Source organism: Pezoporus flaviventris, unplaced genomic scaffold (assembly GCF_033815535.1).
Source record: "Pezoporus flaviventris isolate CSIRO_AGI_PZ_B2104156 unplaced genomic scaffold, CSIRO_AGI_Pfla_v1 ptg000007l, whole genome shotgun sequence".
Classification (NCBI taxonomy): domain Eukaryota; kingdom Metazoa; phylum Chordata; class Aves; order Psittaciformes; family Psittacidae; genus Pezoporus; species Pezoporus flaviventris.
In genome coordinates this window covers 73,789,043-73,813,960 of record NW_026892555.1, presented here as the reverse complement: position 1 = coordinate 73,813,960, position 24,918 = coordinate 73,789,043, and the positions used below count along the sequence as shown (strand labels likewise).

The following is a 24,918-nucleotide window of genomic DNA, read 5'->3' as shown; positions in this document are numbered from 1 at the left end:
TCAGTTGCTCCATCAGTAACTCTTTATTCTGTCACCACCTTTGCTGTAATAAAACACTTTCAAGCCCTTTGGATATATGTAATGTATTAATAGCTTTATTCAACATCATGCAGACAGTTTACAGATGTGGGCATGGTTTATGCTTATGGTTGCTGGTCACTTTGTCCTTGGTTAGCCATGAATGCTCTTGCAGGAGATATGCTTTGTACACAGATAGGTTGTGGTGGGAATCCTGCTTGCTCTCTGTTCTCCCTCCTGTCTGGTAGGGCTGCACATACAGAAGATGTATTTTACTGAATTTTCTTAAAAGCTGTTGCTCATTTCTTTTATATCCTGTATAGTGAAAAGGCAGGGGATTTGCCTTTCCCATGGTTCTGATAGGAAAATGGAAAAAGCATTGGACAAATGGAGCTGTTGGAGAGATGGACAATGTCATTTTCTTAAAGCTTTTTTCTGAAACTTGATAGCATGCTATGTGATGTCTATTAGACACAGGGTATGCAGGCTGTGACGGAGTCCATTTCTTTTCTTGACAGAGTAGTATCTGATCTTTTGAATTTTCTCCCTTTGGAAATTCAAGTTGAAGTGGTTTGTTTAGTTTAGTTTTCGGAAATACAGGAATACTGTCAAACAGCACCAATCTGAAATGTTTGGAGATTTTTAACCCTTGCTCCCAAGTTATCCTATTTAAAACGAAAAACGAAAGTTAGTTGGTTTGGGTTTTTTTTTACTTTGTGATTTCATTCTGTTTGATTGCTATTATCAGTGTGGTGATTAATTTAACGGTACAAGTATAAAATCTTAAGATGTTTTAATATTCCCATTTTACAATACTTGTATTTCCATTATATTTTCCTACTAAAATATGCAAGAAAAGTTCTCCTTTCTGTCATAGAAGCATTAGAGTACGCACTGTCATCCTGCAGAAATTATTTACCCTTGCAGATCAGGCCTCATTTAGGATACAATTGATCAGATTATTGTCCTTTGGTTGACTCCAGGTTCCTTCCTTTAGGGCGTCTGAATAAACTGCATGGTGCTTATTAAATGTAGATTTTTATATTTAATTTTGTTTCTTAGTTACAACACCTATCACCTCATACTTGTTAGGTGGGATTAATGGGCCAGAGGTACTGGGTTACACGAGCTTGGATGGTGCTTCCTGCAGAGTGACAGAATTACTGACACATCTAATAAAGTGTAACCACTGCTTCAGATTCAACATACTTGTTTGTCTCTTGATTATGTTGCCTGTGTCCTGGCTCCAGGGAACATTCTGCCTGTTTATTCTGAGTAGTAGGTGGCAAACTGCTAATGAACATCAGCACTACACCTCTGCAGCACTTCCTGTGCTGTCTATAGACAGAACACATAATGTCATTAGGTTGTTTGAAGAAAAGGTACTAGGCTACAGTTTACATTCCTTCCATTGCATAGTATGTTGTTAAATTTTCCTGAATTACCGCAGAAAAAAAAGGATGTGTGTCCTAGCATGCCTACAAACTGTTACTAGCAAGAAGAGTACCTGATCCTGACCATCAGTGGTAGGCAGTAGCCAGCCTTTGTACAGATAAATGCAGCTTCCAGGGATGGTGAGCATCAGGAGTGCTGGACACCTATGAAAGGGGAGCAGAGCAAGATGGTGACCCTGAGGAATGGAATCAAACTCAGTGATGATATTCCTGGGCCTGTTTTTGTGTTGGGTTGTTTTTTTTGTTGTTGTTGTTTTTAATAGACACTACATCTCTGGAGGCCGGTGCTTGCCCTGGATGGGGTTTGTGCCTTTCAGAATGCAAATAATTGATCCTCGCAAACCTGGTTGTGGTAGTGTTCTGCAAAGCTCTTTTCCAAATCACGGCTCATAGCTGCACCTCTCATCTTGCATCACTTAGGAAACAAGCTGGAACTGCATATCTGAATCAGCTCTCGTTTGCTTATTTGTAAAGTGTTGTAGTGTGACAGCTACCCCAGTTAAATTCCTTCCGTCTGTTCTTTCTGTGGAAGGAAAGATAGCTCCTGCAGCAGCTGCCTCAGTAAGGAAGAAGTTTGGCTTGGTGATGGGCACAAGAGAAAATAAAAGTTTCCATCAGCCCTCCTGAGTTGAGGTGGCAAGAAGGTAATTATTTCACTAGTGTCACCATAGCCTGAAGGAAGTACTGAGAAAATAATAGCAAATGTGTGGTTTAGGAGTGAGTAAACTTATACCTTGAGCCTTTCCATCTCATGTTCGTTGTGTGTCCTGTCTACATAAAAACTGTTCTTATTTGTTACTTTTAGAGAGGTCATAAAGTTCCTGCCTTAGGAATTCATATAAGCTCTGTCATCACCACGCCTAAATACTTCATCATTTGTCCTCAGAGCTCTTCTCTAAGGTGGGGAAGCGTCATTATCTTGGTTGTACAGATGGAGAACTGAGCCTATCAAGTCTAAATAACCTGTCCTGAAATCTGGCAGGACAAAAGGTGTGAGTCACTCTGAGTAGCCACTCAGCTGCAAGGGAAGAAATAGGGGCAGAAGAGGTTTTTAGCAGCTCAATTTGTCTGAACAGCAGCGAAGCATTCATCGCCTGCTCCAAGTACCATGAAGCACACACCCGCAAGAGTTGAAAGTTATGATACTAGTTCGTTTCTCAAACATGCACATTTTCTTCCTTCATGTTGCTTCTCTCTGGGGAGACTGCAATTTCAATTTCCAGCTATCTCAAGACTGGTTTTGGAAGGGTATTTGACCCTGCTTTCTATCCTGGTAGCTCCTTGCTTCTCAGGATTGCCTTCACAATTTGTGGCTTTTCCTCTTTTCCAGAGATTCTTTTTGCCATAATCTCTCCAAAACTGAGTTTTTAATTTCTTCCTTTATCTCATGTTTCTCCTCTTCAGTAGCAGAGGTCTCAGGCTAACACTGGGAAAGCTTACCATGCTCAAAATTTGGATTGTGCAAACTGAACCTTATTGCAGAGTTACAGATTCAAGGCTTTATGGGGAGCAAATGGTTTTGGAGAAGCTCCCGTGTAGAAGTCACTAGGGAATGTTGCTGCGTGGCTGTTAGGAAATTAAACTGTGTTAATGTACAGGAAATATTTCCGAAGATGCTGAAAGATTATTCTTCCAGAAACACTTCCATAGTCACTGTTGTCTATTAGAGGAACCTGGATAAACTGAAGTATACCAGTAAATATATACATTTATGCAGAAATTAAATACTCTGATAGAGATTTCAGCATGGCCTATATTCTGGTAATTTCCAGAGACTCTGGGAGAACCTGAATTACAATGGCTTGTTTCATATAGGTCTGTAAATGAAAATAAATTGGTATAAGTTGGATGCACCATACTTAATTTAGCCATCTTTTTGCCCCAGCGCTGTGCTGCTAGTTCCACAGTAGCTCCTGTTAACGGGAAAAAATAAAAGCCTTCTATTTTAAAATAATTAAATGTTAACACTTTTCTAATAAATATAAATAGATGAGAACACAGTATAAAATTAGCACAGATCCTGCAGATGGTAGAAAAAATGTTTTCACTTGTTAATAATGACAATGAGTGGCTGATTTCTGATTCTCTTGCCTTTCCTGAGTTAATTACGAACCCTTCCACAAAATTCTATTTTAGCTTGCTTTCTGTTTGTTTTGCTGTTAGGAAAAATAAATGACATGAAAAATGCGAAGTGTTAGCAAGGATAACGCAGGAATCCCTTTGATGTCTTGTGCGGAAGGTAGAGGTCAAGCAGCTGTTTTTAGATTCAGCCTACACTTGCTTCTTGTTCCATCAGCTCCTTCTGATAACTAGGTACCTGTCTCAGACAGAATGTTTTAAGCTGCCATTCTTCTCATTTCGGTAAACAAAATCCATCACAACTAGAAACACAGCTTCTGCCTGCAAACAGTAAGCTACCTCAATTAGAAACAACTCCTTGTGAAGAGGCCCCTTATATGACTGTGTCACCTGTTTTCAAACTGTATATACCATATTTGATTGAAAGGTAAAAGTGGATGATCCACTTTTAGAAAGCACATGATGATAAAGAAATATAGGTATAAATAATGACAGGGGAAATTGATTTTTCCTGTGCTTGCAGCAAGGCTGCTGCCTTTTTTGGTTGACATTAAGGTGTCAGAGATTTAACTGTTGTCTATTGAAAATATGTAAACTATGAAAATCATCACATTTACGAAAAAAGAACCACAAAGGCAAACCAAAGCCAACTAAACATAAACTATCTGACACTGTACACATAAACTGAATGTAAACAGATAGACATGGACTCTATATATTTTGTTCACATATTTATTCACTGAATCAAAAATAATATGTTCCATTCCTGCAAAAAACTGTAAGACGTTTTGTACATAGCATTCCTTTCAAAGAAGCACTAGCTGTCCAAGTGTATTTGGCCCATTGTCAGGTCATACTGGAAAAAAAATTTCATTTACTTCCCAGATCTGGGATTCCAGTATTCATTAGTATTGTCTTTAATTTCAGCTGTGGCCAGTTTCTGTTTTGACTCTGTTGTCACCTCATGTTATGCAATGTTATTATGTAGTTGTTATACCTTCCTGTTCGGTTTAATAAATGCCACATGTTTTATAATGTGGTATTTATAATCTTATTGATAGTCTGTCAGTGTTACTGAAAGCAATTATATGTTGTGCTCCTTGTATCTATCTGATTCGAAGTAACCACTGCAGTTTAAACTTTGTTTTGATTGCATACTGCTTATTAGTATGTGCATAAATTGTTGGCAGGTTGGTCAAGAAACTCCAGAAGGTCCCTTTGAGCCTTGCAGGTGTCTTTGCTAATCAGTGTAATTGCAAGTTAGTGAGCCTGCAGTAATGTGTGAAGCAGGTTTAAGGGAGTACTCTGTTTAAATGGCCCTTTTGGCCGCCTTCAGTGGAAGACTAATTATAATTTTATGTGGGGTTTTTAGGTAACTCTGTGCAGTTCTTTAGAATTTTTAACTTCTGAACATTAGCGATTCTTCTTTTAGGGGTTCCCAAAGTCATATTCACATGGCTGCTGTTGTTTGCTCTTTGTGATGGTGTTTTCTAATTGGACTTCGTAAGATACTACACTTGTGATTTCTTGTATAGTAAACCATATTTAACAATATTATGGCAAAGGGCTGACTATTTGCTACTTAGGATCTTGAAGCAGTTTATCAATTTAATAATTTTCTGCAAAAGTGCCCTTGACATTAGCTTAGTAACTGGAGTGTGTAAACACAGATGTGAAATTTTATTGTGATACAAACATTCATTTAGAGGTGGTAACTATTTGTAACCCTTTTTCTCTTTGGAAATTTGATTTGAAATTGAGTAAAGGCTGTTTTATCCCGCACTGAGGGGACGCTCCCACAGATTTAAGTAAACAAGAATCAAGCTCCTCCATGAGTTGCATTCTTCCAGTATTTCACCTTGATGTAATTCTTAAAATATCTTCTAAGATGTAATATCTTAAAATACCCTCTTGGTTTTTGGTTGTTAGGTTTTGGGTTTTTTCTTTGCAGGTTTATCGGTTTAATGTGAGGTGTCCCTGCCCATGGCAGGAGCGTTGGAACTAGATCATCTTAAAGTCCTTTCCAACCCTAACTATTCTATGATTCTGTGATTCTATGTCATTCTAGTTTTGATCATACTGAGTATTCCATTTCTTAATTGTGTTCAAGTTTTGTCATGGAGCAAAGCAAGTATAAGGAAGCCTGTCCAATGGAAGGCCTAATTAATTGGCAGCTTTAAATATTTAGTGTAAAAAGACAGGTAAGAATTTAAATGCTTACAGAAGGTTGGTTTTGGAACCTAGAAGAGGATTTCATCATTAAACTAATTGAAAATTAGGTTATAAAGATGTTAAATGTTTTAGGTTCAGGTACCTATCCTGGGTATCGTAAAGTTTTCAAACAGACAAGTTGAAAGTCATCTGTGTGCTGAAATTGTGGTGATGGCCTAACCATGCTAATACTGCTGCTACAAAGTTGACATAAATTTGCTTCAGTATATGCTTAGCTGAGAAAATAAGACTGCCAAACATAATTTGGGGCTCATAAGTCTCTGTAGTTAAAGAAAATGGAGACATGGAATAAATGCAAAAAGTATACGAACGTCTCTTCAGATACAGCTCTGTGAATTAGCTTCTCTTCCTCCCCCAGCATCCAATCACTGTGTCCTGTCAAGTCAAGGAAATTGGGAAAGTTAAGTGTGGAGATAGATAACCGCTAGCACAAAACACAGCTTTCAGAAATGTTTGTTTTGATTTTTGACAAGAAAAGATGCTTATTTATTTCTTGCTTAGTTTCCCCTCTGCAGATAACAAATTATCTGTAATAACCTTAAACATGTGTTTCAAGAAACTTGCCAAGCACAGAGGCTGGTGACCTACAAATTTTAATCTTAATTATTTTTAAAATAACAGATTTAGGCTCAGATTCACAATTTTCAAACCTGCTTCCTTATGCACTAAAATTGGCTTGTATTTTTTCAGCGCCTTTCCTTAAAAAGGGAGATTTGAAGGGTCTAAGTTCTTTTAAATCTTTCCTACTCTTTCTTTAAATGGTTGTAATTTTAAGTACGGTGTCCCAGCACAATCAGTTTTAAAAGCTGATTAAATCTTTTGTACTAATTTACTTCTAATTAGGTGTTTTAAATAGCAGGTGTTTTAAACATGAACAAAATTATTTGTGTGCTGAAAATTCTTAGCTGTTTACTCTGGATTAAAGCCAGTGGCTGAATGAGGAATCACATACTGTAGTTTCTTCAGTATTTCTTTCTTCAAGTACAAAAGCCTTTTCAGTTCCCAAAGGTTACGTAATACTTTGATTCCCTCCTGTTGCTTGAGGTACTGTTAACCAAGGTATTCTTCAACCTCTGCCCTGAATTTTGTGAACCAGTGATAATTTCATTTAAAATGCCAAGCTGTGAGATCTCCTGAAAGTCTCAGATTGCCATAAAAACAAGAATTTCGTAACACAGTTCAGACTTTTCCTACACTAGTTTATGGTTCCTTCCTGTTACATTTAAGATCTTGTTATGGGGAAAAAAGGAAACCAAGGATTTGTTGATCACAGGAAAAATGCTTGTTACTGCTGCCGTGATAGAACTAAGCTTATGCCACGCAATTATGCTAAGCAAAAGCAAAACAAATGAAGCCACCTGGTCTGCAGAAGTGGTTGCTAGAGTTAATCAAGCCAAAGGTCCAAGTGCCCCAACCCAACTTCAAGTAACTCAGCTTCCGAGATCTCACCAAGGTAATACTAATCCTCTGTCCTGTTTTTAGCAATGATAACGGCATGGTTACTGGGCTACCAGGCTACTCTGCTTTTCTCACCCCAGTAATCAGTTACTTTAGGGTTTTACAGAGAGTCTTTGAAAATCACTATTGCATCACCATAATTTTTAGAAAATACTTAAAATGCCTGTTTGCACTTCTCCAGACTAATTAGCTGGCATTTCACAGGCAGTGAATGTGTTGTAACAAGGGACAGCCATGTAAGATGAGCACTATTTTACTTTATAGCATGATTCTGCAGTCTGGCAAAATTTAGATTTTAGTATCATCCACAGGAAGCATCATCATCATATCTAAAAATATGATTTGCAAACAAATTAAGAGCAGGAATTAATTGGCAGTTTAGAAAGTCTTCCTATGAATCACTTACCTGAGACACCAGATCTTCACAGCCATTTTCTTTGCAAACCAGGAAGGAAAGAGCCCATACAGCTTACACTCATAAGTTGCTGGGAAACTGATTTCCAATATGTAGGCTATGACATCTTCAAGAAATTCCAGAGACATTCAAAACTCATCCTATTTATGGCTCATGTGTAATGGCAAATCTGAAAGTAATTCAATAAATTGTGCAATTTTGCTTCAGAAATGATGCTGTCTTATCAAATAACAGTTACATGAACAATATTGACAGTTACTGAATCATTGTATGCAAAATCTATTACAATTTACTGTCTAATTACAAAACAGTCTCTTCCCCCTTTCTCAATATGCTCTCACTATTTTGGCTCTGAAAATGTGTAAAACCACTCATATGATTTGTTGTATTCATGAAGTCATTCTCAATTTTTCCTGAATTATCAGATTAACTACTTCAGACCCTGCTGCTCCTTGTTAAATACAGAGAGGTTTTAAAAGAGACACTTCCTAAAATGCTAAAATGATTCCCGAGCACATTCCCACTCACTTGTGTCCTGAATTTGCTACGCTCAGTCCCAGCACGAAACCCAAAGTGGTCCCTTTCTGCTCTCCTTTTCTCCATGGCACTGGGATCATGGCCATGAATGAATCACATGAACTTCTAAATCTGAATGGGAAATAACTGTTTTTCTCTTGTACTATCATTGAGATGCATCTTCAATGGAAAATACATTCAAGTTGTCTTGAGTCATATGGCAATGAAACCGATTTCATAACTTGCTTTTTGATACACCACATAAATGGTTTTCGGCTGTTTTCTTGTTTTGCTTTTTTTACTTTGGTCAAATCTAAGTTCAAGAGGAAATATCAAACAAGGCTATCTGGAGTGATAAATAGGTGACATCTGTTGCAGCATATGGCTTGACATAACAACTGTATTGAACTTTTTTAGCAAGTAGTAATCCTTTGGTAAAAATCAGCTGGGCATGTAATTTTGATGTCCCTGCCCAAGTGATGGACTATTAAAACACTTGCAGTTGAAAACATTTCAAACTCTCTAGTTTGAAATGCTTGGCATTTGCAACACAAAATACTTGCATTTTATTATGAAAATAATTTTTGTTTAGAAAAAGATCTGTGTGTTTCACTTTATTTGCAAAATGAAAATTTGAAGATCTGCTGAAATATTTTCACATCATAATCATAGAATCGTAGAATAGTTAGGGTTGGAAAGGACCTTAAGATCATCTGCTTCCAACCCCCCTGCATGGACAGGAACACCTCAGACTAAATCATGTCACCCAGGGCTCTGTCCAGCTTGGCCTTGAACACCGCCAGGGATGGAGCACCTGGCATGGTTAAACTTCATAACATTGGCATCAGCCCACCTCACAAGTGTGTCGAGGTCCCTCTGGATGTCATTCCTTCCCTCCAGCGTATCAACCGAACCACACAGCTTGGTGTCATTGGCAAACTTGCTGAGGGCGCACTCAATCCCACTGTCCATGTCAGCAACAAAGATGTTGAACAAGACCGGTCCCAACACCGATCCCTGAGGGACACCACTCGTTACTGGTCTCCAGCCGGACTTTGAGCCATTGACCACAACTCTTTGTGTGCGGCCATCCAGCCAGTTCTTTATCCACCGAGTGGTCCATCCATCAAATTGATGTCTCTCCAATTTAGAGACAAGGATGTCGTGTGGGACAGTGTCGAACACTTTGCACAAGTCCAGGTAGATGACATCAACTGCTCTACTCCTGCCCATAATAGAAGGCCACCAAAATTAGTCAGGCAGAATTTCCCCTTAGTGAAGCCATGCTGGCTGTCACCAAGCCCCTTGTTGATTTTCATGTGCCTTAGCATGCCTTCAAGGAGAATCTGCTCCAAGATTTTGCCAGGCACACAGGTGAGACTGACTGGTCTGTAATTCCCAGGGTCATCCATTTTCCCCTTCTTGAAAATGGGGGTTATGATAATGAAATCACTTTTTTTTTACTGTGGCCACTAATTGTTTTTGCTTATAGGTTGAGAGCCAAACTTCCCTTTTTACTTTCCAAATAATCTTATTTTCAGTACTATTTTTATCTGTGATAACAACTTTAAGATTTAGCTTAATAAATCAGTGTTTCCTCTTTTTTTCTTTTTTTCTTTTTTTTTTTGGCAACTGTACACTGAGCTTTTGATTTTGCTGTAACTGCAACCTTATAGATAGAACTAACTACCTAATGGGTTCTTGCAAGAAAGGAGTTTGGTACCAAGAGCTGTAACTGGATGTTCATTTTGAAGTAGAACATTTTCGTTCTCTGTATTAGGGTCCGTTACCAAAAATATGTTTGGATTTTGTGTGCTAGAAAAAATTCTTCAGTAAAAAGATGAGTAAGCATTGGGAAAAAAAAATGTTTCCATTCATATATGTATCCTTGTTTACTAATAAAGTATTTAATTGGGAACGGGATTGCCATTAGTCATTTCTGAGGATGAAATTTTGTTTGAAAACAGTTGATTTGTTTTTTTCCTGAGTTTCTCTCACTTAGAATTAATTGCTTTTGATTTGGCTTCTGTGTTCCATGGGACCAGTTTCATTTCATCAGTTAGGAAGACAAGTTAAGCAGGAACCACTGGTGTTTCCACAGTAATTGAATCAGCTCTTGTAGTAATTCCTCTGCTGTCTAACATTAAAGCTAATAACTGTCTAACATTTTTGGATGGCAGTTCTGCCCTTCCACAGTTACATATTATTTTAAAGTGTACATCAGAGAGACAGAAGCAATGTTAGGTCAAAATTCAGTCCCGTGAGAAGAACACAGACTTTTCCAGTTAATGCAATAGCGTTTGGACTAAATTTGTTTGCACGCAGTATTAAAATTGACTCCTCCTTTTTATTTTAGTAAGATCTTAGATGTAATTTTGGAATTAAAGGAGCAATAATTGACAAAGACTTAGCCATTCAGAGGAAATGTTTATATTTCCTCTATTATATGTAGTCCACTCATGTACTTCATGTAGTCAACATCACTCTGTGTTTGTAATTATTCTCTGTGGAAGTTTTTGCTTTCTAAGGCTCTGAGTGGCTACAAAGGCAAAAAAAAAGTCTGGCTGTAACTTCACTTACTGTTTCTTAAACTCCTGCCTGCTTATGACTTTTCCTGCAACTCAGCTTCTATCAGCTTGCACTTCTCATGGGTCATCTTATACACAGATAGAAAACCTCTCTGTGCATGTAAATAAGAGAATTACAGGAAGCTGCATAGAGATAATTCATTCAGTAACTAGAAGAAAAATTATTTCCAGAAAATTGGCGAGAATTACCCTCTGGCATACCAATTTTAAACTTATTTTTACAGTGTACATTTAAGGAGCTGTCTTAAGAACTGTGAATTGCTCAGGTGCCAGAATTCAAATCAGCCACTTGTTTCCTACAGAAAGTCTGTTACCCAGACCAGTTCTTCACCTTGACAGCTGAGCTGGGTGTGAAGTCTTATTGTACTTTGTATTATGAAATGCTGTGGTTGATATTCAGTATCTTTATAACAGAGCTGCTGTAATACATCAGGAGCCCACACCCTGCTGCCAGGGAGCAGATCCAGCTCTGCAGAGCAGCATTACAATTACAAGGAGGTCCGAGCATCAAAGGTGCAGTAACAGCCAGCAAATGACTTTTCTAGCACTTGAGAGCTTGGAATAGAAGATGCTTTTCCTGAGGACTTCAGCAAAAGATCCCTTGTGCTCTGTGCACAGTATTTAGCTCTGATTTTGATCTTAATTGTCATGTTCATAAGGGAAACTCCCCTTGTGTGCCTTTAGCATATAAGCAAAAAAAATTCTCCCAGCTCTGCCAAGTTGCATTCTGCATCAGTCCAGAACCAAACTATTAAATTAAGATGAAAAAGAAAAGCCTAAATGACTTGGAAGACTTTTAGATTTTTATTTGTACAAGAATACTGAATAAACAAAATCTTCATATAAATTCAAGGTTGGCTTAAACATACCAAATTGGGAAGAATCGGTCTTGTTTCTCCCACTAAGATTTGTTTACTTACAGTCCTTTTACCCTCTGATTTATTTGGCAAAGTACATCTTTTGCAGCACAGTAAGAAAAATAAAATACATAGTGGCAGTGTGATGGGGCAATGCTTTTTGAAAAAGCTGACTTTTCCAGTTTCTTGGTTTCTGCTTATACTTTTAATTTGTTCTTAGAGGCTTCTTTATCGATATAAAAGTCATTAAAAAAACTCATAAAAAGTTTGGTTGGTATGCTGGAGGGAAGGAATGTCATCCAGGGGGACCTTGACACACTTGCGAGATGGGCTGATGCCAACCTGATGAAGTTTAACCATGACAAGTGCAAGGTCCTAAACCTGGGTCGGAGCAATCCCAGGCACAGCTACAGGTTGGGCAGAGAAGAGATTCAGAGCAGCCCGGTGAAGAAAGACTTGGGGGTGTTGGTTGATGAGAAAATGAACATGAGCCGGCTTTAGTGTGCTCTCGCAGCCCAGAAAGCCAACCGTATCCTGGGCTGCATCAAAAGGAGCGTGACCAGCAGGTCGAAGGAGGTGATCCTGCCCCTCTACTCTGCTCTTGTGAGACCTCACCTGGAGTATTGTGTGCAGCTCTGGTGTCCTCAACATAAAAAGGACATGGAACTGTTGGAACAAGTCCAGAGGAGGGCCACGAGGATGATCAGGGGACTGGAGCACCTCTCGTATGGAGACAGGGTGAGGAAGTTGGGGCTGTTCAGCTTGGAGAAGAGAAGGCTGCATGGAGACCTCATAGCAGCCTTCCAGTATCTGAAAGGGGGCTATAGGCATGCTGGAGAGGGACTCTTCATTAGGGACTGTAGTGATAGGACAAGGGGTAGCAGGTTCAAACTTAAACAGGGGAAGTTTAGATTGGATATAAGGAAGAAGTTCTTTACTGTGAGGGTGGTGAGGCACTGGAATGGGTTGCCCAAGGAAGTTGTGAATGCTCTATCCCTGGCAGTGTTCAAGGCCGGGTTGGACAGAACCTTGGGTGATCTGGTTTAGTGTGAGGTGTCCCTGCCCATGTCAGGGGGGTTGGAACTAGATGATCTTAAGGTCCTTTCCAACCCTAACTATTCTGTGATTCTATAATTTGAGGTAGCATTAAATCATACACTTCATAATTGTTTAGACTTACCTGCTATAGCACATGCTTTCTTGCTAGGGTGATATTTTTTGCATCAAAATGTATGATCTCTGTTTTCTTAATTTTGAATGGAATAAGGATAGCATGTGGCTTAGCAAGTCTTTAGTTATATCTGACTATAGATACACGTGTGAGTACCAGTTCTAAGCAAAACACTGGCTAAAAAATGTAGTGAAGTGTTTAATCAAGATGAGTTTGAGCTCCAAGCTGATTCAGAGGTGATGGGGTTTTGGCTCAGACTGCTCCAGTAAATTGAGTTACTTAGAATTTTTGAATGTTTTGCTTCGTTTCTTTATGTAAGTGATGTCGTATCTATTGCAATAGCTTAAGTTCATTTATGTGGAAAGGTATGTTTTTTCTAAGCTGAAAGCATGGTGCATAACCTGTGTGTGCTAAGGAGTAGTAATATCTCTTCAGCCCACTTTTAAAAGGGTTGGTCTTGTCTTCAGTCTTCTGGACTTTGTCTAAGAGAAAGAGAAATTGAAGTTTTCCTGGTTCTCTGTTCTCTCAATTCCCTCTTAAATTGCCTTTTCTAAGATCTATGTGTAAATTTCCTTATGAACTGTGTCTGTAGTTATGTCTTTGAAAAGACTGATTATAATCTTTTTCAAAATTTATAACAAGTTTTTAAATTTGATTGTTTTAAATTTGATCAGTGAAAGGCCTTAAATTACAAAATATTTACATTTAGTGCATTAAATGACCTGTTGAACATAGTAGATGGATGTGCTCTGATAAGCTACTCCAGAAGAAGTAAGATGGTACAGCGAGATCTCCATAGTGAGCATTTCTGTAGATTACTCTTAAGAGCCCGTCACCTCCTATCTGCAAAACTGGTACGGAGACCCCAAAGACAAACCTAAACCACCTGAGTGCTTTCAGTACCAGTTTCTCATTAGTTCTCAACTCAAAATGCGATTGCAAGAGCCTTTTCCCATGTGCTTTAGTTTGTTACATGTAAGGGTGAGAAATTTTAACCTGCGAATAAACATGATCAGTCTGGTGTAGGTATTTTTCTATGAAGCATCCAGCACAACCTAAAGTGGTCGGCAACTGGAGAGACAAAATGCTCACTCTGCCTCACAACCTTAAAAGAAAGGAAGAGATAAGATACTGTGGACACAGTTGATTAAGAGGTATTCAATACTGATCTGATGAGGTCCTTGTTTCCCTTCTCTCCCAAGAGTCAGTCTGTGGATGCTAAACTGTTGATTTGTTGGATTAGCAGCTCTCTACCAATACATACACAGTAGGATGGGTTCCGCTATTTGTGACGTATCAGTGGTGTGCTGAGTCCTCTCCCTTACCTCCCTGTGGCCAGCTGATGACACACAAATGATTTAGGGGGCAGTCAAGGCACCTCTGAGGCTGTTCTAGACTTGCTCATTGTGCTCAAACCCAATGCAGTCAGGGCTTTCAGAGTAAGGGTGGCAAATCATCTCAGTGACCAAATCCTTAAAACAGTCTTACTGCGTACATGCTTGGAAAATATGTTCAGAGTCATGTGGAGAAGAGTTAGCTTCATAATGGAATGTGCCTCAGGTAAAAGGTTTATTTTTTTTTTTTTTACCACTTTCCCTTGCAAAGACAAGGCAATGGATCATCTTCTTAGACCCCACATAAATCTATCTCCAGGTCATGCTCAGCAAAAGTAATGGGTAGTGAATTGACAGGGCCCTTTCATAATTGCAAATCTTTAATTAAGAAAGGGTAGAAGGAGCACTTAAAATGCCAGCTTCAGCAAGTGACAGACTCTGCTACTTGTGAGAATAAATTACAGCTTGCCAGAATAAAATTGTTGTTTCCATTAATGCAGTTGGTAGTATTCAAAGACTTAATATTAGGTAAAACATTCTAGTGTGAAAGATTATCTTACCCCTTAAAACTGTGTGTAGGTGCAGAAACTTTGAAGACAGTTTCAGGCTCACTGGGCAGTGCTGTTTTGCTTGATTCTGCCTTGATTTAGGTTCACTTTAGGAGAAGGTAGAACAGCTTCATCCTGTTACTGGGAAGGTTTAATTTCCAGTTAATGAAAACAGACCCCACTTTTCGGCTCATGGGTGAATAGAGGTTTATTTGGATTTGGACCTCACCTGTTACTATGGCATTTTATTGAGCAAAAGCTCATGTGCAGTGTCAGGTCGATTTTAAACAGATAAAAAAGGCTTGAAGACTATTTCTGGGCATTTCAGGTGTTGCTGAATAGCAATTTATCACTATGCTTATGTGAGTTTACTTTTAATTAGCAAGAACTTAGAGCGAATAGAAAATAGAGTAGACAGACACATTTTGAAGTATTTTTCTAGGCAGAGCTGTTATGTTTGCTTCTTTTGTGGTTTTTTTTTCATCTTTCCCAGTTTATGAGTAGTTCTTGAAACCCAAAATACTCTTTTGTTGCCATTAAAGCCCTCTTTTCTGCTTCACTTCCACAGTAGGACTTCTTCACAAAGAGTAACGCGCTGTCTTGCTTAAGAATTAGATTGGACCTTGAAGGAAAAAGATTCGCATTCAGATTCTCTGCTTTTATACCATGCACATCAGTTACACCTGTCTGGATAAATGTAAAACAACAAAACAAAACAGCCACATTGTTGTTTGTACTGACTAAAACCACCAAAATATTAGTATTTCAGGAATAGTACATGTGTCAATAAAGCTTACAAAGAGCAGATCATAGAAAAGTGATTATAAATACCTTTATAATCTATATAATTTTTAAAATGTAATATCTTTATGAAGGTCTTTATTTTTCATAAAGGTATTTAGAAAAGAATTCAAAGATTTTTTTCCCTTTAAAGCACTAATTCTTAAAATACGAACACTATTCTTATTTCTGCTTTTTTTCTTTCCTTTGGTCTGTAGCTAGTCTGTCAGTTTCTGCCTGTTTACCACATACTTTTTTAAGGTGGTTTGGTTTTTCTATTAGTATGCTAAGCAAAATTTTCACATTAAAATGCATGGCTGTCTTTGCATACAGTTCCATATAAAATAATTAAAACATGAAATGGTATAACTGAAACAGTCTCCCCATAGAGGTAATTAATTTTCAAGGGAAACCCAGAAATGTAGGTTCATTCCTGTTAATTACACCTCCTTCAAAACACAGAATGCTAAAGAAAGCCTTGAGCAAGTGGCGTTCTTGCTGCTTATATTTATAAATGTCTTAGTCAATGTTCACAAGGTCTTTAGCAGTTTCCTCCCACCACCACTCGCTTTGTTTTTTCATAGTGTTCGTATTTGTAACCTCGTGTATAATGATGATAATGCTCCATACCTGGCAGTATTCAAGTCCAAGTTGTACAGAGCCTTGGGTGACATGGTCTAGTGAGCATTGGAACTAGATGATCTTAAGGTCCTTTCCAACCCTAACCATTCTGCAATTCTGTGTACCTCTGTGTTGGTTCAAGACTTTGTAGCCATAAAAGCAAAACTGAGTTTTGCCACTCAGGGTTAGTGTGTGCCCAGGCTACTGTCAGTACAGGATGAAAAGCAGCAAGGAGCAAAGTTGGACTCTAGAGGAGAGGACATATGTTGGCAAAGGGAGCGGAGGAAGAGGTAGGCTTGCTCTTCCAGCTACTCTTGGGAGGACATTCGCCTAGAATAAAGGCCACTGCTTCTCCAGAACAGTGTGCTGTCCTCGGCCTTCCCCCAACACTAGGAGCAGCACTAGGGCAGCACTGCTGCCCAGCAGCAGTAGGGTTTTGGCACAGCACAGAAATCAAATGTACTTTTCCAGCAAATACACAAATATGCAAAAGGGAATGAAAAGCAGGGTCTCTTTTGCCCCTAACAATGTCTCGCCTGCTTTCTGTGTGGCACATTGGCAGTGGCCCTGATCCTTGTGGCAGTGCTCAGAAAGCTTTGGCTTTTGTTTGCTCTTCCTTTTCTTTAGCACATGATGAATTTTAACAGAAGGGTTTTGGTTTTAATTCCAGTAAATCTTCTTGTGAGTTGCACAATTAAGCTGGTTGTTTCTGTGCAAAACTAGTAGTATTCTGTAACTTTGAGTAGTAAAACATTTGCAAAATAAAAAACGACTTGTTGAAGGCTGAGATAATACCATGCTACCGTATCAGGTTGTGGAGGAAGTCTTTTTGCTTGTAGTACCAACTACCCTAGACAGTTACTTTCATTACAGTGAAGATCACAGGGTTGTGGTTTTGTTCTCTAATTGCATATCTATCAACGTGACAGCATAAATCAGGACCTATTTTCTACTATTGGTTTTTATTATTTTCATTTAGAAGACAGAAATCTGAAGTCCAAGCCCTAAAAAAAAGTATGTAACAGTCCTTCGTTCCACGTGTGGTTCACAGCCTAAACAGGCCGAGATCATAACCAGCTGCTAATTTTTTAGGTTTAGTTCTCAAAAATTTCCAGTATTGCTTTGATTACGTGTGTATTCAAAGTCGTATTTGCACTGCAAAACTGTGAGGGTGTCATTCAGCCCCATCTAAATTGTAAGGGCATTTTTTCTTGACAGGAACAGCTTTAGTAAGCACACCCATGTCGTAAAATGTTTTGCTGGTATTTTTTTAATGAAAAGTACTCAATTTTTATTTTGCAGAAATATTAATTATTAGTTATTTGGGGTTTTTTGTAGGAGTTCTCTGGAATCTATCCTCCTGTGATGCACTGAAAATGCCAATCATCCAGGATGCCCTTGCAGTGTTGACCAATGCAGTGATCATTCCCCACTCTGGATGGGAAAACTCTCCGCTCCAGGATGATCATAAAATACAACTCCATTCATCACAGGTGCTGCGCAATGCCACTGGGTGCCTAAGGTGAGTACTGCAAAACATTTGCTTTGCCTTAGTCATCTCACTTTGGCTTGAATTGGCATTTCTCATTCTTAGGCATCTGTATAGTAAATAATTGGTTTATGCGTCAGCAGAGACAATGACTTTCAGTGCTGTAAATTTAAAGTTGGAAATTAATTAGAAAACAGGCTTCAAGCTATTTAGAAGACAATCTAGAAGAGTTGCTGTGAGTTTTCTGTTTTTCTTTCTTTAGCAGTTTTGACCAGTCTTCTCATCTGAGCTTGCATATAATGGTGTTTTTCATCTTGCAGATGTACCTCATTTCCTTAGTTACTTAAGTGAAGTCAGTATGTTCTCACTATTACACTATTACAGTGCAAAAAAGTAAGCAAGATGCTCACAAGACCTACAGGTTCCAGATGCCATTGCTGGAGTTATGATAGATATTTAAAGTAGATTTTTTTCTGCTCTGTGAAGGTGAGAAATGGATTTCAATAAGAGACCAACCAATTTAACATTGTGCAGCTAGAATACTTAAATAGATCTTTAACAAGTATGTTTATATTTGTATATCAAACCTGTATATGCAACACCAAGGTGCACTTACATAAATACGTGCAATATGATCTGTGCATTCCTAAAAATTGCTGTAGATGTGAGAATGAAAATAGGATGAGTAAGAAGAGTTTCAGTTCTGACAAAACCTTACAAAGGCTTGAGTCATAGCAATTTCTGAATATCATTTTGTTGAAATATTTTAGCATATTAGGCAAGTTCTTTTAAGCATTTATTTTTTTTTTCTCCTTGTATATTACAGATTCTGTTAATATTTTTACATACATCACAGGAAAATTATTAGGTGAATAGTATGTATCAGTAGTACAGTCTATGTTGTATGCTGCATCCAAACCAGATATCCTTCAAAGAGCTAAATAAAACATACATTGATAGGAGGCAAAGTAAAATAGAAATTTTTTTTACATAACTATAGCAAGAACCTTTTTTGTCTTTGTGCTGTTTCATCAAATTAAATGTCTCCCTTTCATAAGCAATACGTGAAAAGTTTATGGGAAAAAGTAATAGTTACTATTGACGGTTTGTATGTGATTGGAAGAGAATGAAAGATAGAAGGTAATAACTTCCATTTTGCAAATATTGTTATATTGGGCTTAAATGCAGATACGTGTATGTGAATATCAGCTGTTGGTATATGTGACTAGAGCTAGATATTTGTAACAGAGTTGAATTGATTTTGAAGAGAGTTTGGTAGTATAATTGTGTTGCTTTGCGCTGAAATCTCTAGAAGAAAAGTTGCTAAAAAAAAATTCTTTCAAAATGACTCAAGTCATTCTGTAAAGACCTGTACCATGTTACATGTCTCACTCTTCCAATGTTTAACCTTTGTCAGTTGAAGAGCTGCCTCTGAAAGAAGTGAAAAAGTGTCCATTATAAATCCGGGGCTTAATGATGCCCTTTTGCTGAATGAGCATGTCCGGTGTTGGTCTGCCCACACCATAAGCTCTGTCTTCATGTTAATTTTTCCCAGCCTCTTCTCAGGGACTCATACCTATCCCTGATCCTGCAAACCTCACTTCTTCCTACCTCACAGTTGATGGATTCGTTGCACATTGGTCTTGAAATCTTTCTTATTCTTTTTGTATTTTTTTTCTGTGAGTGTATGTGTACACCCGTTTGCAAACTGATATGAGTTACTATAGCCTGCACCCTGTGTCAGCCTGAGGACTTGGGGACACATGAGAATGGTATGTTGCCTGATCTAATACACACTGCTTTGCGGCACGTGCTCAATGGTATGCTATCATAGCACAATGGCTTCTAGTCAGCTCATGCAAAATAAGCTCATATCTGCCTGCGAAAGACTCTGCATATTACAACTCTTGACTCCTTCCCGGGTAGCTGTAAGTATGCAGCTCAAATGGCTGTCCTGAGCAGGTTGGCCCTCCAAACATATTACAGCTTTGTAATATCTTTCTGATAAAAACCCCTCCCGATTTCTCAGATACAGCTTTCTGCCCTCTCTAGCAACTTCAGGTACTTATTTGGCCTTTGTCTGTCTTCTTTAGACAATTTCATCTCACTTAGTCTGTGTGGATGCTCTTTGATAGAGCCAGAACATTTGGAGAGGGTTGAACTTATATTTTCTTCATACCAGAGGAAGCAGTCTTGTTTACCTTTCCCCGGTTGCTGTTGAAAATCTGTCTCTCTCTGAACAGAATGTCAATTTGGAGTTTGTCAAGAGAGAAGAGTGTAATTTGACCTCTGAGCTGCTAACTGGATTTTTGCATTGAATGCATGTAAGATACTGGGACGGTAGGCTGAAGAAAACTGTGAATGCCAGAAAAAAAAGAGATCAGAAAGCTCTGTGGAGATGATTGGAGTAGCATATGCTAGTACTGTAGCTAGCATTCCTTAAACACTCACCACCCCCAATAAACCGAACAGCTCTCACACTTTCCACTTGTGACTAGTTACAAGCCTCCTATTCCCATTTCAAGATCTCACTGGACAAGGAAGGTAATGTAAATCAGGAAGATGTAATGTTGCTGGCTGAGATAGTGCTGTGTTTATCTAGAAATGGAAAGTCCACTGCCATCTTCCATGGCAGAATTTCTTCTAAGACTCCAGTTTGGTTGTTCTCTGCAGGGTTTTTTTTCTGCTTTTGCTAGAGTTCTTTTTTGAAGGGGCACTGGTTAAAATTCAGTAGCATCAGGCTTATCAGTGATGATACTCAGTATCGTAGGAAAAGTGGTGGTGTTCAGAATAGTTCACAAATGTTTCTGAATCTGTAATGTTGATAGATTTTAGAGGCATCAGTTTGTATTGCATAAGGTTTAATGCTAGCAATTATGTCTGGAGGATTTGGTTTTTTTTTTCAGTCTTCTGTGCTTTTGATTTTCTGAGGCGTTCACTGCTGAAAACCTTAAATAATATATGAGAGGTGCTGTAATATAATCCATCCCATGTGCAGTGCTAGTAAGTGGTTTGCAATAGCCATTCTATAGGAGTAGTCAGATCCTTGGTTTAAGTTTTTTCACTACAGTATATGAATTCTTCTTTCTACTGATCTTTCCTTTTCTCAGCTTCTTGATGAGAGTTTCTTATGTCTTTTCAGTTAATGAGTTGCTTATTAACTACAATTTTTAGTACTCTTACCTGCTTATTCATTGTCAGTCCTAACCAAAAGTCTGCAATTCCAGTCATGCAATAATCCAGGTGAAAAACAGCAGCAACATCGAACCTTCTTTTCATATTTTATTTTTCTTCCATAAAGACATTATTTACAAACTGCTTTTTGTGCACTTTGGTGAACTGAAAGAAGGAAATAGCTTTAATACAATATTGTACTAATTGATTTTACATAACTTGAGTACTGTGAAATGGTTTAGGTAATTCAAAGCTCCAAATAGAGTGTTATACCTATCATTACAAATTTAATCTTAAAATTAATCTTTCATAAATTGCCAGACCTCAGCGTGAGATGTGTTTGAGTAATCACCAATCCCCGTAATGGTACTAGTACCCTGCCTCATTAAGTTCTGTGAAAGTCTAACTTCTCTGTTTCCTTTTGTATTTCAGCTGTGACTGCTTTACTTGTGCTAGGGAAGTACTGCATCTTTGCTTGACACATTCTGATTCATTTAGACTTATTAGGGAAAGTCAGGTGAAAACTGAATTTTGAATCCCTGTTATTTATTGGGGGAAGGGAGAGGGGGTGTTACAATCCCGAACATGAAATTTTAAAATCAACATTGCATAATGTTGTCTTATCCTGAAGCTCCAGCTTACTTATCACAGAACTAAGTCTGTGTACAAAGAATATCTGGAAAATCCCAGGCAAAAATCTTTTGGAGAGTTTTTGTCCTGAAGTAAAGTCTGTAACCGTGTTTCAGCTATAAATTTAAAATGAATTTAAGCTCATAGAATCTCATGTGAGGACTTCTAAGGATTTTAAGAATTTACTGGTTTAAGATTCTAATTTGGTTTTGGGTGCAAATTCATAAAATGCTGACTTTTTTTTTCATGTTTTTTTTTTAAATGTTTATCATACACCAAAGGTACAGGAGCAATTGTAAAAATCAAAGCTGTGTTAGAATACTTACCTCCCCTCATTAGTTGATTAGAAATTGCATGGGAGAGTAATTCAAATAGGTTTCGTTTATACAGCCCCATACCTTTCAAATTTCCATACTTCATATGTTCATACTTGCCAAACCTTTCACAGAATACCATGAATTATTTTTCAGCTGAAAAATATATAGTAAGCTCTCAGAGTAGAAAAGCAAAGGGGAAGAGAGCTTTTAAAATACGAATTGAATGTAACTGACCCAGTAGTATTCTCTGGAGAGATCAGATTTTGGGAAGAAATTAATTGTTAAAACTTTTTGTGCTCACTTTGAAGCCTGAATATCAGATATTTTAACTGTTTTGTGGGTAAATTATCTGTTTCACAGACATTTACAGCTAATTCATTTATCTCACTGTCTTACTTCTCATCCAGTTCTCTTCTAAGCATCCAAAATCTATCGATTCCTATTCTTAGGAACTTCTATAATCTGTTATATTCAAAACATTCTGCTGCATACTGACAAAAGGTGTGGGAGCAGCATAAAATCAATAGCACAGGCTGTATTATTCATCATCTGGTTAGTTTCTAAAGAAACATGCATATATACGAAGAAACATTCTTACATAAATGTGTAACCTTTCTTACAAAGCTAAACTGATACCTGATACGTGTGCATGTGCATGTATGTGTTTATGTGTATATGCATACAGATACAGAAGCAGTGATTACTGAAGCTGTGATATGTTTCTGTCTTTACTGACTGGTAAAGGCTCTAAATATCTTCAGTTGTGCATAAAAAGAGCTGGCTTTTTATAGTAGAACTTTGCTGCTGATACATGATCCTTCTTCTGCCAACACAAGTCACATTTTGCCTGTCCCTATCCATGCTGTAGTGGATATAAAGCTGTTGGACTTGACAACTGATCTCAGTATTTCCCTTGCTTTTCCTAGAGCTCAGGAGCTCTTCTCAGGCTGACCTTGCAATCTTGTGCATCAGGTAGCAGAAAGTCCACACTCCATCAAGAAGCCAGTTAGAATTCAAAATTAGGACAAAACTCCTATTGTGTATTTCTACTGGCAGCCTATTCAAGGGAGGGACTTCTACTACAAGCACCTACAGCAAGCAAGTGACATGAGAGAGAGACAGCTACCTAGAAAGATACGGAGGCAGGGTTATCTGCTTGTAGAGAGGAAGCTGTCCAAATCCAAACCCACAATTTTTCCTCCTCTTACCCTCTTCAAAGCCAGTCTAATATTGGAGAAAAGGGTAATCGCTGCTGATCTTGTCTTTTTAATATATTTTGAGCTATAAAAATTACGAAGCTGGTGTAATCAAATCAACATCTGAGGACCATCAGATCAGCAGATTTGATGACAATTATCTAGCTATATTCTATGAGTGTATTGGGGTGAAACACAGGTTATGATTTATGTAATCTATGGAGTTGCACACCGTGGGCTGAACCTCATTTGGCCACAGCTAGGGTGTTGTATAACCCCTGTGGTGTCCAGGGTTATATTGACTGTACTGGTATGTTGTGAAACACACACTCCTGAGAGCTCTCCTCAGTTTGATAATTCCTCTGTGACCTGGAGTTGGCAGTAAGTGCTGAGGATAGACTTGACAAGAAGCTAAGGAAAAGCTCAGCCTTAATGTCTGATTTTGTGAAGTTTAATCCATTTTAACTAATATTATTATTCAAATGTATCATTTACGCTCCTGGGTCTCAGCAGCAGCAAGCTGTTGAGGAGCTGAGGGGCAAATGTCAGCAACATTTTAAAGAAACTGAGGATTCCTGATACTCACTCTATGTACAAATGACTACCAGATAATTGCCAGTTTAATATAACTGAAGGTATCTTGATCACAAATTCTACATCTTGTCCTTCCAGGTTAAAGCTGAATGGCATATTGCTTACTTTTAAATACATTAGCTCAGAAGTTCTGTATTACTTGTACACATTGAATTTTGAAAAACTCTGCAGTAAATTTGATAATGCATCCAAGAGTAAGAGATAGAAGCATAGTTCAAAGGAGGGAAAATGAGCAGAACTGTTGTTTCTTGTCTTTTAAAACACTATAAAAAGGAGTAAACTCCTGTTGCATTTACTTAATGGCAGGCATTTTAATCAATGACTAGGTTTCTGTACAAGAGCCTGATTTTTAGAGGCTTTAGTGTTTCTAGACTGTCACTGATTTACCAGCTTTGAAAACCATTTGTAGGTTTGATGTAGTTGATAATGAGTTTGTCAAATTTCAGAAACCCCAAATCAGGACTTTCAAAGAGGCTGCTTTCATGGGCATGAAAAATGCAAAATGTATTTTTTAACAAGGCCAAAAACTTTCACTAGTTCATGTGTAAATGTTCACAACCATATGCAGAGTTTTCCAACCGCAAACCAAAATGGGAGAAATCATAGGAAATTAATACAAGCCAGTCTGCTGTGGAAAATGTATTTCACCTTTCAAGAATCTGACAGGTCTGGTCTGAAGAAGAGTCACAAACCAATCTGAGAGGCCACAATAACTGCATCCCAGTTAAGCAAAAAGTTTCAGAGGTGAATTTCTGAAAGACATGAGAGGGATTGTTCCTTACTGAATGCTGTGATCATTCAGAAACGTAGCTGAAATAAAAATCTAATGTTATGGTTTACGGGGGAGAGGAAACTTTTAGTATGAATATATCAGTGTCCTCTGATTGCTGCAGTAATATTTTTATTCAGAAGATACTCAAGGGAAAAGTAGCAGCAGAATTAAATGTGTAGCTGTGTCAGATACTTAAGCACCCCACTTTTTCTTCACAATGCAGTTACTTCCACTTTGCATATTCATGAACAAATCTAGAAGGTTTATGCAAGGTCATACTGAATTAATTATAGCAGTGGTATTCAAATAGCACTCTGAAGTTTAATGCTCTTTCAGCATTTCTGGTAAAAGCATTACTTCAGCCTATCAGATTGATACTACAAATGCCACATTGCTCTGGAAGTTCATTCTGGGCTTAAGTTGATCAAAATCTCAACCAGAAATTTTGTTTTTAAACTCATGTTGTGGAATGCTTTTTGTATTCTCCTTTGGTCTGAAAGCTAGTACAGAATAATTCCAGACACTTTTTACTCTCCTGTACTTAAGGCATACCTCCTTCCTCCATCATTTTATCTGATAAGAGAGGCTGGGCTGCTTTTCCTAAGTCTGCCTTCCAATGCAGGAGGAGCTCCCAGTGTATTGATTTTGCTAATGCTATAGCTAGAAAGTGATGTA

The 24,918-nt window shown here is 38.1% G+C and overlaps 1 protein-coding gene across 4 annotated transcripts in view; it reads left to right on the top strand.

The window, feature by feature from the left end:
* Positions 1-24,918, top strand: part of CTNND2 (catenin delta 2) — a 645,610-nt gene that overhangs the window by 500,524 nt on the left and 120,168 nt on the right. For all 4 annotated transcript variants that reach the window (XM_061449215.1, XM_061449216.1, XM_061449218.1 and 1 more), the window contains one exon: positions 17,410-17,593. In XM_061449215.1, coding sequence (XP_061305199.1) covers positions 17,410-17,593 — 184 coding nt within the window. The remainder of the gene's footprint in view (positions 1-17,409; positions 17,594-24,918) is intronic.